The sequence below is a fragment of the Bombina bombina genome, chromosome 2 (assembly GCF_027579735.1).
Source record: "Bombina bombina isolate aBomBom1 chromosome 2, aBomBom1.pri, whole genome shotgun sequence".
NCBI lineage: Eukaryota > Metazoa > Chordata > Amphibia > Anura > Bombinatoridae > Bombina > Bombina bombina.
In genome coordinates this window covers 915,657,648-915,675,375 of record NC_069500.1, presented here as the reverse complement: position 1 = coordinate 915,675,375, position 17,728 = coordinate 915,657,648, and the positions used below count along the sequence as shown (strand labels likewise).

The 17,728-nt window shown below is 33.3% G+C and overlaps 1 protein-coding gene across 1 annotated transcript in view; it reads left to right on the top strand.

Annotated features, from left to right (window-relative positions):
* The window catches only part of LOC128649836 (serum albumin), a 36,608-nt gene extending 31,491 nt beyond the window's left edge, over positions 1–5,117 (top strand). Inside the window, exons 12-15 of the mRNA XM_053703317.1 lie at positions 1,776–1,999; positions 3,074–3,206; positions 4,588–4,654; positions 4,979–5,117. Of these exons, the coding sequence (XP_053559292.1) occupies positions 1,776–1,999; positions 3,074–3,206; positions 4,588–4,629 (399 nt within the window). The 3' untranslated portion in view covers positions 4,630–4,654; positions 4,979–5,117. The remainder of the gene's footprint in view (positions 1–1,775; positions 2,000–3,073; positions 3,207–4,587; positions 4,655–4,978) is intronic.
* The last annotated feature ends 12,611 nt before the right edge of the window (positions 5,118–17,728 follow it).

Below are 17,728 nucleotides of genomic sequence, written 5' to 3'. Positions count from 1 at the left end.
GCATGCTCTATCTGAATCATGTAAGACAAAATGTGGGTACAGTGTCCCTTTAAGATTGCACATGCAATCACATGTGCAACCCGCCCCCTTTTTGTGCAGCTAATTGCGCATAAGGAGGGGTTGTTAGTCCTCCCAGACAAATAAGTCTTTCTGACGTTCACTTCACAATCTCTGATGTTGTGGACCTGTTAAGAAACAGCGGTCCCACCTAAACGTTTGGTCCCCGATGCTACTTAGGAAGCTTTATAAAAGGAGCCTTTATCTTTATTTATTAAGAGAAAACAAAGCCCTATAGCACCTACATTAAAATATATATATATATATATTGACAGCTTACATCTGTTTTTAAACTTTCATTTAGAAGTTTTTTATTTTTTAGAATATTTGTATTATTTTAAATTATGTTTTATTTAAAAAAAAATAAAAAAAAAATCCTATGCATACGAAGATAAACTTTTCTAGCAATTCCATTTTCTTAAAGGGACATAATACTCATATGCTAAATCACTTGAAACTGATGCAGTATAACTGTAAAAAGCTGACAGGAAAATATACCCTGAGCATCTCTATGTAAAAAAGGAAGATATTTTACCTCACAATCTCCTCAGCTCAGCAGAGTAAGTTCTGTGTAAAAAGTTATACTCAGCTGCAGGAAAAAAAAAAAAAATGAAGAAATGAACAGCAGCCAATCAGCATCAGCAGTGCTGAGGTCATGAACTCTTTTACTGTGATCTCATGAGATTTGACTTAACTCTCATGAGATTTCATTGTAAACTTCCCTAATCTGAATAGGGAAATAATATGTGAGTGCACGAGGCTCATCCTTTCAGCTGTCCCAGGACAGACATACTGATTTGCTGCTTAGAAATCCTTTACAATGGGATATGGCTACTGAGGAACTTTTGAGGTAAAATATCTTTCTTTTTTACATAGAGATGTTCAGGTGATATTTTCTAGTCAGCTTTTTACAGCTATGCTGCATCACTTTCAAGTGTTTAAACATTTGGGTATTATGGCCCTTTAAGTTATTTCTGGGGCAGGGCAAAAATAAAATATCCCCCCAAAAATAATATCTCTCAAAAAAATAATATCAATGAGATGTGCAGCATTAGCACAAGCACACTTATGCTGTTCATCATTTTAAATGGGGACTTATTGACAAAAAAACGTGACTGAGTTGAATGCTTATGATCCTGGGAGGGGGATTCATTAAAGGACAGAGGGAGTTTTAATAAAAGTTTGTATAATTTTTTTTATAGAACACACTGGTGAAGCTTTATGTGAGTCAGTCTTAATTTAGGCTACTGAATTCACTTGAAAGATATATCATAAGATGTGAATCTGTTTTAAATGTTTATGCCATGTATTAATTATGAAGTACTGTATTATAATTGTTGTACAAAGGATAGTACAGTTTATCCAAAATACATTTTCAGTGAAAAGAGAATTGCTAACAAATGGCTACTCACAAGGGTGCACAATCACCTTTATATGTATATAGTGATACCCATATTTGTGGGTTCACAGTAACATTGAACTTACTGTATAAACTCACTTAAAGGAGAACACACAATTGAAACTCAAGTTTCACTTATATCATTTAAAAAAAATAAAAAAAAATTCACAACACAAATTAGCCACACTTGCGCTCTCTGCAGACTTCCTAGGCATAGGAACGTGCACATTATTATATTTGTTGAATTATTAATTTATTGTGCAATAGTTATTTAAATTAGTTACTAAACTTTTTTTTCTTACTGTGCTACAAAATTTAGTTAAGTTTGATCATTGGAGAATTCTGTGAAATGGAGAAAACTCACCCCATCAATGACCTTGTTAAAAACTGCTGCTGGAAATCCTATTCTAATAGAAGAAACTGCTTTACTAATCTGGGACCTGATGACTCCTATGTACCTCCAGAAATAACTGATGATACTTTCCACTTCACTGAAGACTTGTGTACACTCCCTGAAGAAGAGCTTAACATTAAGAAACAGGGGTAAGCAGCATAGCAATTAGACCTCTATTATTATTGTGCCCCAATTAGGAAATCTGTCTTCCCGTGATTGCAGACAGCGGGCAGCATTGCTTTGCTCGCATTTATCTTTGTATGAGTGGCTGCTCGTGCACCGCTGCCTCCTACTCTCTTGCTGCCAGTTGCGCAAGAACATGGCATTCAATCACCCGGTCTGGCTAATTTGGGGGTGATTTTAAAATGCCTGCTCATATGCACCTGCCCCGAAGAAGCTCCAAAGTTGCATCCGCAGCTTCATAAACGGAGCCCTTAGTGTTAAAGAGTCCGGTTTTTAAATGTCCAATTTTTGCATTACAGAATCTAGCTAACTGTGCCTAATCCATTCAAACAAGCTAAACACATAGATAAAGTCCAGTCACAGCTACCAAATAGAACACTGCCAGTGATTGGCATGCTGTGTGACTGCCATTCCTAACTGGCTTGTTGTAGTTTATTTTAAAAAACCTCATGCAAATTAAGTTTAACACTTATCATACTCAATTAGAAGCCCAATTATCAAAAACTTGTTGGCATAGAGAGAAAACAGCCCAAAACTTTGAGCATTATATTGTAATGCAGACAATGCTCCTTCATACCCTTAATCCCACGTAAGGTTTGTCACAGCCATTTTGTTAGCAGAACTTCCTTGTTTTTCATTGTTTTATCTTATCACCTGCTGAGACCAATTTGGGTCAGATATATGTAGAAGGGTTCGACTTGGAAAGTATGCATGCTCAGAACTGGAAAACCCACATCAAATTAATCAAAAGGGGGGAAAATAAATAAAAAGTATATCTAATTGTATAGACAATGATCTTTAGTACTAAGTTCATATCAGCCAAAGTATATGCAAAGGGGGAAGTGCATTACTGATACTGTTGTATTCATTTCAGTCTAAATATAAACAGCCTCTTTTTTTCTGGAAAAAGTCAACTGTTTAATGCTACACTTTTATGTGGATCATATATTTTTAAGTACATTCTCTCTTTAAGTCTGTTTTCTTCAGTGTACAAGGCATTTGTAAATACTATATTAAACAATTTATACTTTTGAATACAGATTCATTGTAACACTTGTGAAGGTGAAGCCTCATGTGACTGATGAGTTATATGGTCAAATTGCTGTAGAATTCACAAAAATGAGAGAAAAGTGTTGTGCCGCAGAGGACCACCAGGCATGCTTTAATACAGAGGTACAGAAATATAATGCTTTATATAATATTGTCTTATTGCTTTCCCTTTGTAAGTACAATCTAAGCATTGTACTCTATTTTTACACTCATTGTAACCACCAGTTTCAATATCTTAGGTTTGTTTAGGTTTTATTTTTGACAAATATTTTTTTTAAATCTTTTAAAAATAGTGAGCAATCTATCCTACAGACTAGATCTTCCTGTTAAATAAAAATAAAAAAACTCAGCTTTTACATAATTTTTTTAATAAAAAAAATATTTTTATTGTATATTCTCTGTCCATCATAATATTTTTTGAGCTTAAAGGGACATTTAACCAAAAAAAATTATTTCATGATTCAGAAAGAGAATACAATTTTAAACAACATTCCAATTTACTTCTATTATATAATTTGCTTCATTCTTTAGATAGGCTTAGTTGAAGAAATAGCAATGCACATGGGTGAGCCAATCACACAAGGCATCTGTGTACAGCCACCAATCAGCCGCTACTGAGTCTATTGAGATATGCTTCTCAACAAAGGATACCAAGAGAATAAAGCAAACCAGATAATAGAAGTAAATTGGAAAGTAGATTAAAATTGTATGCTCTATCTGAATCATGAAAGAAAAAAAAATGGGGTTTATGACTAATTACATTTTCTCTAAAACATATATATGTGGAGACAAAGTGATTCAGTTTCTCACCCAGCAGCACCAAAATTTTTTGCAATATACCCTGTTTTATTACCATAACAGGGCCACAAGAATATTTATATTTTCTCCAGAGAGATTGAACGTTGACTTTTTTTTATTACTCTTATTACTTATTATGATCCTATTTAGTACAGAAGTTTGATACATTTTTATACAGACACATTTCCATAAATGTGCTATATATTCTTTTAGGCTAAGGTTGGAAAAAGCACATGGGGATATCTGCAGAATGGCCAGAGATTGTTGAAAGTTGTGCATAAGCGTTGTAAAGTGCTTACTGGTTGTACATATGAGTAGGACAGCCCCAGAGGTACCTAATGGAGAATGTAACTCCTGACTGGATTTTTACATAATATTGGTAGTGTATTTGGGGGGGGGGGGTGTAAGAGCAGTCGTGCTTATGCAACGAGTGTACGAGGAGGAGAGAAAATTGAGGCGTGGGTAGAATGAGGGAAAAAAACCTGTGTGTATTAAAAGGTGAAAAATGTAAGTGTGTATGCATAGAATGAAAAACATTCAAGATGGCTGTGCAGAAGAGTAAAATTGTGCTTGTTAGGATTATAAGGGAGGCAAAGTAACTGGGGCATTTGTATATGGGACAAGCTAACATTGTAAAATATTAGACATATTAACAATAATTTGATAACATATTGCCTTTTATAATATATATTAACATGTCTTTCAGGAACCAATTCTGATTGAACATTGTAAACAACTGGCTGCATAAACATAATCTTAATGAATTGATACAGGTAAGATGGTAACTCCTTTGTGTTATATTTTCTGACAAATATACTCTATATGATAAAAATTACCAGGTAGTTTTCAGATATACTATGTTGTGTAATTTAAGATTATTACATACTATATTATAAATAAAGCCTTATGAATTATTCAGTGTATAGATATCAATATATCAATAAATTCATTCATGAAAAATTACAATTGCTGATATATTTTAATGTAAAAATGGGAAAGGAAATGAGATTGCTTCAAATTGGCATTGTTTTCTTTTTCTATTTGTTTATCTAAATTGTGTGTGTTTGTTGTTCTAACTGTACTTTCTACATATACAGTAACTCATCTGGAACCAGATTGATGAAGGACATTGAATCATAAACAAGATGAAGAAAATAAAGTTACTTTTTACCAACAAAAATGTTAATGTCCTGGAGTTTTTAACTCTTTGTAACAATAAATTAAACTTTGAAAGTATTTTTTTGGTCCAAGTTTGAAGCATTTTCATATGTGTAAAGAATCTGTAACATTATGCATATTAAAACATAACTCAACATTGCAGTGAAAAAAATAATAATATTCCTTTTATTCTTTTAAATTATGATGACAGGTATCTTTAAAGGGATATGAACCAGTAAAGTAAACATAAAAAGAATATGATTGTGTTAAAAACAGCAAACAACATACTTATTCTCTTGCAAAATTAGCACTTAGAAATTCTCGGTGTAGCCCTTGCCGTTAGCGAGATTAGAGAGGGTACAACGTATGGGGATAGGAAACTCAAAAATGATCTTATTCTCTTTTAAAACTTCTTCATAGGGACAGTCCAGACCCAATACTTATTCTTGATAACTTACTGTTACATACCAGGGAAGCATCTTGTAATGGGTTCCCCATCTATAAGCTTGTAAGAAGTACATGAAACTTTTTAAATAATCATCGTTGTTAGCATAAAAAATGGCCGCCAAGCTCCACCCACAGCATTCTTCTTGTCCAATGAGCTGTTTTGTTCTATGACAGTTTAGCAGGGTATGTTTAATATTTTTTAGTTAGCTATTTAAAATTGCACATACACAAATCAGCATGTGCGAGTAGGAAAATGTATTCAAAAGTCGATTGTAATTGAAGAAACTTAATGGGATTGTAAAGTCCAAATTAATCTTTTCTGATTTAGATTGGGCATGCAATTTCAAACAACTTTGCAATATACATTTATCATCAGATTTGCTTTGTTCTCTTGGTATTGTTAGTTGAAAGCTAAACCTAGGTAGGCTCATATGCTATTTTCTAAGCCCTTGAAGACAGCCTCATATATGAATTCCTTTGACAGTTTTTCACAGCTAGAGGGCGCTAGTTCATTTGTTTCATATAGATAATATTGTGCTCATGCATGTAAAGTTATTTGACTTGCCTGAAATGCAAGTCGCATGAGCATGGAAAAAAAGTTGACCTTCTGTTTCTTTTGTTTTCACTAAACACTAAGCTAGCTCAAGTTACTCTATAAGATTTATGACCTAAAACTACAGATGCCTTCCTGTAGAGACCCCAGCCCCCTTGTGTGATAGTGACAGGAAGCAATTGTCATTCAAAGAAAAGAAATACAATTTAAAATCCTTTTAAAATGGTAAACAATATACATTAGTAGTACAAATAGGGATATCTCGTCAAACTTAATGTGACAGGTACCACGCCCCTTCATATGCAAACCACGCCCCTTTATAGGCAAATTCACGCCCCTTTATAGGCAGATTCACGCCCCTTTATAGGCAGATCCCCGCCCCTTTATATGCAGATCCCCGCCCACTCTCCTCCCAATATTTCCACCCTACCCACCCACTATTTTCCATATTTTACGCCCCTTTTATGGCTTCTTCTAAGAGCATTTTAACATTTATTTTAATGTTAAAATAATTCCCTTTAATGGCTTCTTTTAAGAGCATTTTAACATTTATTTTAATGTTAAAATAATAAACAATATAATTTTATTTTAAATAGTGTTGTGTTAATGTTTTATGTATCATTTAACTGATATTTTGTAACATTTCAATGCATTTTAATTTAAAACAAAAAAAACAAAACAAAAAACACATTTTAATTCAATGTATTCCTAATAAGGCTATTAAGAAAAAAGATACAAAATATCTTCTCTGTGTAACGTCCGAGGGCATTACGCAGAGAAGATATAAAATAGATATCTTCTCTGCGTAGTGGGGCTCGATCATTAGACAGAGAAGATATTTTGTATCTTTCTTAATTAACCAAAAGTTGTTAAGCTATAGAGTGTTTTGAATCTAAAAAGTGTCCATCATTCAGCTGTCTGATACATGCTGCACAAAAAGTGTTCAACATTAATCTGTCTGTAGATAATGTGTGCTAATCCACACAGCTCTTGCACAGAAGCATTCCCCCCCCCCTGCACAACCCCTCCCAACTGAAAAAAAAACCTCCCACATAGACACACCTCTTTTTAGTATAATTTTTTGTATCAAATTTATACTGATTCTACATGCACTTAATATTAAAAGCAAATACATTTTATTTCTTCTTTTCACATTCTTTGTGAAATGCTATGATCAACACATGTCTAAAATTAGATAGGGTTGTTAAACACTGTCAAATGTTTATTTCAACATTCCTCCATGCTTTAAAATGACCACAGGTCACACAGGTCAGTGCTTGTGACAAAAAGATAATGTTTACATCTTTTTTTTTAAGAATAGCCTCTGTTTACTCATGAAAAGGTTATGACCAACACATGTCTAAAATTAGATAGGGTTTTTTAAACACTGTCAAATGTTTATTTCAACATTCATCCTTGTGTCAAAATGACCACAGGATACAGTTCAGTGCAGATGACAAAAAGATAATGTTTACATCTTTTTTTTTGTAAGACTAAATAGCCTCTGTTTCAGATTAGACATGCTTTCTTTCCTGGTGAATGGCTATTGATAACACATGTCAATATTTACAGCTTTAACAGTTTGCTAAACTACATGAAAAAATGTCTGATTTTGGGAGATCACCGGATAACAACCATGAAGTTGTATTAAGAGATATTTATTATAATCCATTAAAAACCGGGTCTTTTGGAGGGTTACATAATCTGTATCGTGTGGCTAATCAATATGATATTAGCAAAGCAACAACTCAAGCATTTTTAAATTCTCAAGATACTTATTCACTCCATAAGCCTGTTAGACGTGTTTTTGAAAGAAACAAAATATATACAGCGTCTATAGATATTCAATGGCAGGCTGACTTGGTATCAATGATTGAATTTGCTAAATATAATGATGGTATCAAGTATATTCTCACCGTTATAGACTGTTTTTCTAAATATGCGTGGGTTGTCTGTTTGTCTAATAAAACAGGCTCATCCGTTGCAAAGGGATTTCAAGAAATTTTTCAAGGTGGTCGTGTACCTTTTAAGATTCAGACTGATAAGGGTACAGAGTTCTTAAACGTGACTGTCCAAAAAGTATTTAAAAAATATAAAATTCAACATTTTGTAGCAAACAATGTTGTTAAAGCAGCCATTTGTGAACGCTTTAATCATACATTAAAAACTAAAATGTGGCAGTATTTTACATACCACAATACCTACAGATATATAGATGTGTTAAATGCTCTTATATTTAGCTACAACAATACATATCACAGGACTATACGTTGTTCACCTGTAAACGTGACACAGGAAAATTCACTGCTCATTTGGAAAAATATTTATGGTGTTTCTTCAAAATCTAAGAAGATTAAGCCTGCTTTAAAAGTTGGTGACCATGTCAGGATTTCAAAGTTTAAAGGTTTTTTGACCAAAGGATACGAACAAAATTTTACTGACGAGATATTTGTAATAGATGGTGTGAATACACGTGGTTCTAAACCTCTTTATAAACTGAAAGATTTAGCAGGTGAAATTATTGAAGGTAGTTTCTACACTGAAGAAATTCAAAAAATATCACATGATGACAATCGTGTGTACAGAATTGAAAAGGTTCTAAAACAGAAACATATTAGAAGAAAACTATACTGCTATGTGAAGTGGAGAGGTTACCCAAATAAATTCAACAGTTGGATACCCAAAAGTCAGTTAACTACATTATAGTATAATGGAGCAGTCCTCTTTTTATTTAACTCTACTAAGTAACGCCTCCTATCATATGTTCCCTAACAATGAAATTTCTAGTTTTACAACAAAGCTAGCTAAACCTGTTACATTAAAAGGCGAATGGGAGGTTGGCGTAAGAGAGGTTATGTACCCCCACACTTTTGATCTTCTTGAAGCGCCTGATTCCAAAATAACTATAACAACGCAGAACAAACCAATCACTTATGTGCATTTGAAGCCTGGTTATTATAAAGATATGAATGATATAGTTAGAGCTATTAATGATAAATTATCCACGCTTCAAAATTTAAGTATTGACGTGAAGCTAAAGTACGATGAATTATCACGGACAGTTCGAGTAGTAGGTAGTAGTGGCAGTATCATTACGGTTTCAGAAAAGTTAACTCATATCTTAGGACTTAATAATTACGGATTAAGAAATGACGTTAACACACAGGCTGTCAAGAATGAGAATGGAAAGATATATTGTGATATAAAAGCAGGATTCTACACACTTTTTATCTACACCGACATCATAGAACATCAGCGTGTAGGTTACAGCTTTGTACCATTGCAGCTCGCTGTCGATATTACGGGTGGAAATAACGAAATTATTACGCATCGTTATATCGATCCAGACTATGTGCCTGTCAGTAAACATCATTTTGACCGTGTTACAATTGAGATAAAGAACGACCATGATAAAAACGTGGCATTTAAGTACGGAAAGGTGATCATTAAGCTACACTTTAAGCCATTTCAACCAGATTTTGAAAATGGAAATGCAGTACGTGAATATATTTCTCTAGTGAACATTGCAGGAAAGCAGAATTGTGGCTCTGCAATCCTAATTAACAGAGATGAATATATAAATGGATACACCCTTTTTGCCTTTGATCTCACACCCGATGGAGAAAGTGGCAATTCTATGGTATACCGTCCCTTTAAGTATTATACCAATAACAAATAATTAAACAAAATAAAATTTAACAAAAGCCAAGTCATTCAGTTATTTTAAAACAGAAACAGAACATAAAAAATAAAACTGTAAATTTTAAAAACCTAAATATAAATATAAATATAACAATATATTATAGATTAAAAATAAAGAAATAATTACCGTTTCATAGACTAGTGTTGGTTATGCAAAACTGGGGAATGCGTAATAAAGGGGTTATCTATCTTTAAAAACAATAACAATTCTATGGTAGACCGTCCCTTTAAGTATTACAACAATAACAAATAATTAAACAAAAAAATATAACAAAAATCAAGTCATTCAGTTATTTTAAAACAGAATCAGAACATAAAAATAAAACTGTAAATTTTAAAAAACATAAATATAAATAAAAATATAACAATATATTATAGATTAAAAATAAAGAAATAATTACCGTTTCATAGACTAGTGATGAACTGTTCATTTCAGTCTTCTCCATTCTTGGCAAATGTTGATGTAAGCAGTGTTTTGTTGCTTTGCTTATATAGACCTAGCTCCCATGATGTGTCACATCATGGGGCTGTCACAACTCTCAAAGGGAGGGGGGGATTTTTTTCTTTTTTTTTTTTAACTTTTCTTTATTCTTGAATATTATGTTAATTTTATTTAATTATAATTGAGAAATAAAGAAGAACAACAATGAATGTATGTTTAACAATTTTTATTAAATGATTATTATAAACAATACAATAAAAAGAAAATATTTAATGTAACAGCTCTGATCACGTGAGTGTTTACGTCTGATTACAGCAAGGTCTACATGTCTGGACATGTTCATTACATATAATTCTTGTACGCCATAATTGTTTACAATCCTTTAAAAAATAAGACACTAATTTATCATTTTTTTTTAAATCTGATGAAAAGTAGCTCAACACTTTATTAAACCTCATACCTTTAGCCATACAATGTATAAAAAATATACAATATTCACCACATACAATAGAAAACGTATCTTGTAACTGTTTATTCTGAAATACTATACGCTTTGCATTCCTTTTTAAGAAAATTAAAAATGATTTAGGAAATATGGGGTCTCCTGGTGGTATACCGTAAGAGTCAAAGAAATAGCCTGTCCTCTTATCATCAAAAAAAATGGAAACCCAATGTTCTCCAGCATTTGTATGGGGGTCAGTGTTAATAATAAAACATGCAGGATAGTTTGTTAATTTCTGCTTTGGCAGTAAATCACATGGAAATACGCCAACAAAAGTAGAATGTGCATATGGATCAGCTGATAAAATTCTATTTATTTCCAATGTATTCATTTTTTTCTTTTTCTTTTATAAATAATCATACAAAACTTCTCGTCTTTGATTGATTTCAATAATGTTGTCAAAAACACTGTATACAATCATGTTAACAGTTCTCTCAAGTGCTCTTGAAAATCGAATTTCAGATCTCAGATTACCGCTACGTATAAGAGAGTAATGAGATCCACTTTCTCCATCGGGTGTGAGATCAAAGGCAAAAAGGGTGTATCCATTTATATATTCATCTCTGTTAATTAGGATTGCAGAGCCACAATTCTGCTTTCCTGCAATGTTCACTAGAGAAATATATTCACGTACTGCATTTCCATTTTCAAAATCTGGTTGAAATGGCTTTGTTGGTATTTGCTCACCATCCAGATAGAGTGCAGCAAAATTTACATGGTTGTGTTTGAAACATAGTGGATTCTTGTCATAAGCTCCTGAGAATCATTGTCTACAAATCCTATAACCACAAGCTTTGGTAATTGTCCCAGAAATAAATTTTCTTGATTACATACACGGCTACCTGCAGCGATAGAATACACTTTCAGTCCGACTCTATCCAGAGCATATTTTGCATTTGCTGTTAGCAGGCCTTGCGCATGACCTATTCGCACTGCTGGTGATATTTGCACTCTTTTGACAAAAAGTGATGCATTCAAGATTTGTACTTTATACTGTTCTGCTTCTGCAGACATAAGACAAAATGCATCTTTATTTCTAGTAAGTTTTATTTTCAAATCAATTCCGTTTAACATTAACTTTTCTTGGAAAAACAGGTCACTGTGAAGATGACCTAGTAATTCAATAGTTTTACCCCTTTCTAACATGTGCGCTCTTTTGTTAAAACCTTGATTGTCTCCACCCAAGACACGTGTGTCATGGTGCCCCGCTGTATCTTTATAAAACAGTCCACCTGTGAATTGCATTGATAGTGTATCAGCACTATAATTAAGAATTGTTTCAATGTACCCACGGTAAGCGTAAAGATTATTTGATTGTGATACAAGTCTGTCTCCTAATGTGACATCCACTTGATTAAACAGTGTGACCAGTGGATAGTTGATGAGGCTGACTCGGGCCCCCTCAGGAGGTGGTGTATTGTCTTGTTTAACAATTTTGCATGTTATGAACAAAAGGGTGTTGTTCAAAATAATGATCTCCACTTCCAGCTATATAGAACTCTAAAGGTGCATTTTCAATAATTGCTGTCAGGGGTTGTATTTCCACATAGAGTGATTTTTCTATACTTGTCTGTGTAGGTTGTATTTGAAAAATATCCAATTCTGACTTGGCACATTCTAAGGATCCATTATGAATAAACGCCATAGCTTTTTTTTTTTTTTTTTTTTTTTTATGACAACTGTGTGATTATTAGAAGATGTCACCTGGTGAACGCCTTGGTGGCCTCTGTCTCTTTCTGCTTTTGCGTGCACGGTTTTTAATTATGTGTTGTGTTAACATTGGTGGAAAAGCAATATCATGCTTTCTTTTTGTTTTTCTCTTGTTAGCAATATACACAATACCAGTTCCCTCTTGTGGACCATTATTCATTTTATTCATAACAGCTGAGGACACACGGCTCACCACATCCTTTGCTATACCCTGTGCTGCTGTTTTCATATGTGGTTTTACAATTTCAAACCCACGCCTAAACAAAGGTACTGCCATCCTGAATAAGTTCCTAACACACCACCTATTCCATGGCCATACATGTATGAACTACCATGAAATCCAGGTAGGCCATTTCCTGCTTGTGTTCTGTAATAATTGCTGTATATGTCGGGGTCACCATAAACTTTCATTGCAACCATTTTATCTTTTTTAGAACAACTCTTTTTTACGTGGCCTAAAGTGTAGCTTAATGATCACCTTTCCGTACTTAAATGCCACGTTTTTATCCTGGTCGTTCTTTATCTCAATTGTAACACGGTCAAAATGATGTTTACTGACAGGCACATAGTCTGGATCGATATAACGATGCGTAATAATTTCGTTATTTCCACCCGTAATATCGACAGCGAGCAGCAATGGTACAAAGCTGTAACCTACACGCTGATGTTCTATGATGTCGGTGTAGATAAAAAGTGTGTAGAATCCTGCTTTTATATCACAATATATCTTTCCATTCTCATTCTTGACAGCCTGTGTGTTAACGTCATTTCTTAATCCGTAATTATTAAGTCCTAAGATATGAGTTAACTTTTCTGAAACCGTAATGATACTGCCACTACTACCTACTACTCGAACTGTCCGTGATAATTCATCGTACTTTAGCTTCACGTCAATACTTAAATTTTGAAGCGTGGATAATTTATCATTAATAGCTCTAACTATATCATTCATATCTTTATAATAACCAGGCTTCAAATGCACATAAGTGATTGGTTTGTTCTGCGTTGTTATAGTTATTTTGGAATCAGGCGCTTCAAGAAGATCAAAAGTGTGGGGGTACATAACCTCTCTTACGCCAACCTCCCATTCACCTTTTAATGTAACAGGTTTAGCTAGCTTTGTTGTAAAACTAGAAATTTCATTGTTAGGGAACATATGATAGGAGGCGTTACTTAGTAGAGTTAAATAAAAAGAGGACTGCTCCATTATACTATAATGTAGTTAACTGACTTTTGGGTATCCAACTGTTGAATTTATTTGGGTAACCTCTCCACTTCACATAGCAGTATAGTTTTCTTCTAATATGTTTCTGTTTTAGAACCTTTTCAATTCTGTACACACGATTGTCATCATGTGATATTTTTTTAATTTCTTCAGTGTAGAAACTACCTTCAATAATTTCACCTGCTAAATCTTTCAGTTTATAAAGAGGTTTAGAACCACGTGTATTCACACCATCTATTACAAATATCTCGTCAGTAAAATTTTGTTCGTATCCTTTGGTCAAAAAACCTTTAAACTTTGAAATCCTGACATGGTCACCAACTTTTAAAGCAGGCTTAATCTTCTTAGATTTTGAAGAAACACCATAAATATTTTTCCAAATGAGCAGTGAATTTTCCTGTGTCACGTTTACAGGTGAACAACATATAGTCCTGTGATATGTATTGTTGTAGCTAAATATAAGAGCATTTAACACATCTATATATCTGTAGGTATTGTGGTATGTAAAATACCGCCACATTTTAGTTTTTAATGTATGATTAAAGCGTTCACAAATGGCTGCTTTAACAACATTGTTTGCTACAAAATGTTGAATTTTATATTTTTTAAATACTTTTTGGACAGTCACGTTTAAGAACTCTGTACCCTTATCAGTCTGAATCTTAAAAGGTACACGACCACATTGAAAAATTTCTTGAAATCCCTTTGCAACGGATGAGCCTGTTTTATTAGACAAACAGACAACCTACGCATATTTAGAAAAACAGTCTATAACGGTGAGAATATACTTGATACCATCATTATATTTAGCAAATTCAATCATTGATACCAAGTCAGCCTGCCATTGAATATCTATAGACGCTGTATATATTTTGTTTCTTTCAAAAACACGTCTAACAGGCTTATGGAGTGAATAAGTATCTTGAGAATTTAAAAATGCTTGAGTTGTTGCTTTGCTAATATCATATTGATTAGCCACACAATACAGATTATGTAACCCTCCAAAAGACCCGGTTTTTAATGGATTATAATAAATATCTCTTAATACAACTTCATGGTTTTTATCCGGGGATCTCCCAAAATCAGACATTTTTTCATGTAGTTTAGCAAACTGTTAAAGCTGTAAATATTGACATGTGTTATCAATAGCCATTCACCAGGAAAGAAAGCATGTCTAATCTGAAACAGAGGCTATTTAGTCTTACAAAAAAAAGATGTAAACATTATCTTTTTGTCATCTGCACTGAACTGTATCCTGTGGTCATTTTGACACAAGGATGAATGTTGAAATAAACATTTGACAGTGTTTAAAAAACCCTATCTAATTTTAGACATGTGTTGGTCATAACCTTTTCATGAGTAAACAGAGGCTATTCTTAAAAAAAAAAGATGTAAACATTATCTTTTTATCACCAGCACTGACCTGTGTGACCTGTGGTCATTTTAAAGCATGGAGGAATGTTGAAATAAACATTTGACAGTGTTTAACAACCCTATCTAATTTTAGACATGTGTTGATCATAGCATTTCACAAAGAATGTGAAAAGAAGAAATAAAATGTATTTGCTTTTAATATTAAGTGCATGTAGAATCAGTATAAATTTGATACAAGAAATTATACTAAAAAGAGGTGTGTCTATGTTGGAGGTTTTTTTTTCAGTTGGGAGGGGTTGTGCAGGGGGGGGGGGGAATGCTTCTGTGCAAGAGCTGTGTGGATTAGCACACATTATCTACAGACAGATTAATGTTGAACACTTTTTGTGCAGCATGTATCAGACAGCTGAATGATGGACACTTTTTAGATTCAAAACACTCTATAGCTTAACAACTTTTGGTTAATTAAGAAAGATACAAAATATCTTCTCTGTCTAATGATCGAGCCCCATTATGCAGAGAAGATATCTATTTTATATCTTCTCTGCGTAATGCCCTCGGACATTACGCAGAGAAGATATTTTGTATCTTTTTTCTTAATAGCCTTATTAGGAATACATTGAATTAAAATGTGTTTTTTGTTTTGTTTTTTTTGTTTTAAATTAAAATGCATTGAAATGTTACAAAATATCAGTTAAATGATACATAAAACATTAACACAACACTATTTAAAATAAAATTATATTGTTTATTATTTTAACATTAAAATAAATGTTAAAATGCTCTTAAAAGAAGCCATAAAAGGGAATTATTTTAACATTAAAATAAATGTTAAAATGCTCTTAGAAGAAGCCATAAAAGGGGCGTAAAATATGGAAAATAGTGGGCGGGTAGGGTGGAAATATTGGGAGGAGAGTGGGCGGGGATCTGCATATAAAGGGGCGGGGATCTGCCTATAAAGGGGCGTGAATCTGCCTATAAAGGGGCGTGAATTTGCCTATAAAGGGGCGTGGTTTGCATATAAAGGGGCGTGGTACCTGTCACATTAAGTTTGACGAGATATCCCTATTTGTACTACTTACATTGGAATGATTTCTATTAAGAATAACCTACTGCTTAGTTCATTTTTATTACAACAATGAAATAGACTGTTTTATATCCCTTTAAAAGACCTATATTGTGTAGAAAAATAAAGTAGATGAGAGCATGAACAATTTTTTATTGTCAAACTACTGGCCCCCTAGGGGGCAAAACCATTTTAATGGTTCTTTGATTTTAATTTACCATCAAACTCAATCATTGGTGCATACTACTAACACCTAGATACACATAGATGAATTACATCTTTCAATAAAAATATATTTGCAATATAGATGTATTGGCAAAAATGCTTCTAGTAAAAGTTACTGTTTTAGTGTTAACATTTTTCTCTGCAGGTGCATGTGAATCATAGCTAAATATTCTCTGTGCACCAGCATTTTAAATACTGTAGCAGCTAAGAGTACCAGTAAGCTTTGTATCATGTCAGCAATTAACAAATTGAGTCATTACCAGAAGGAAATCATTAAATAATATACATTGGGACAATGTATTCTCTAATAAAAATACAGAGGATAAATGGATAATATTTAAAACTTTGTTAAATAAATATACATATCAACAAATACCATATGGTTATAAAAATCAAAATAAAAAAATCAAAGCCAATGTGGCTAAATAAAAATGTGTTAAGAGAAATTAGGAAAAAACGTAGGGCATTTAAATTATTCAAAGAAAATAGTACAGACTCAACATTCCATATTTATAAGGAATGTAACAAAACATGCAAAAAAGCAATCTAATTAGCCAAAATTGAAAATGAAAAATGAATTGCAAAGTCTAACCCTAAAAGGTTCTTTAAGTACATGAATAGCAAAAAATCTAAGAAGGACAATATAGGTACATTAAAATGCTTGGAGGGAAGCATGATAAATAATGACAGGGAGAAGGCTGAGGTAGTAAACCAGTTTTTTTCTTCAGTATACACAAGAGAGGAACCATTGGATGATACTTTGGAACAAAATAGAACATGCCAGTCCATACCATTAACTGAGTTATGTTTAGAGGATATCAGGAAAAAACTGGATAATATTAAGGTAAATAAAACTCCAGGTCCAGATGGAATACACCCAAGGGTATCAAGGGAATTTAGCACTGTTATAGACAAACCACTACTTTTAATTTTTCAAGACTCATTATCCTCAGGCATGGTACCCCAGGGTTGGTGCAAAGTTGATGTGGTGCCACTCTTCAAAAAGGGAAGCAGGGATGATCCAGGAAGCTATAGACCAGTTAGTCTGACATCAATAGTGGGGAAGATATTTGAAGGGATTATAAGGGATTATATTGATGAGCATATTAGTGTAAACAAAATGATAAATTCTAATCAGCATGGTTTTAGGAGAAATAGATCATGTCAAACTAATATAATTAGATTCTACGAGGAAGTAAGTAAAATATAGATAAAGGGGAATCAGTTGATGTGATATACTTAGATTTTGCAAAGGCATTTGATACAGTGCCAAATGAGAGATTAATGCACACAATTAAGGGACTGGGAATAGCTAAAAATGTTAGCTCATGGATAAATAACTGGATAAAAGATAGGGAGCAACGAGTAGTAGTAAATGGATCATACTCAGATTCGACAAAGGTAATCAGTGGAGTCCCCCAGGGATCAGTACTGGGCCCTGTT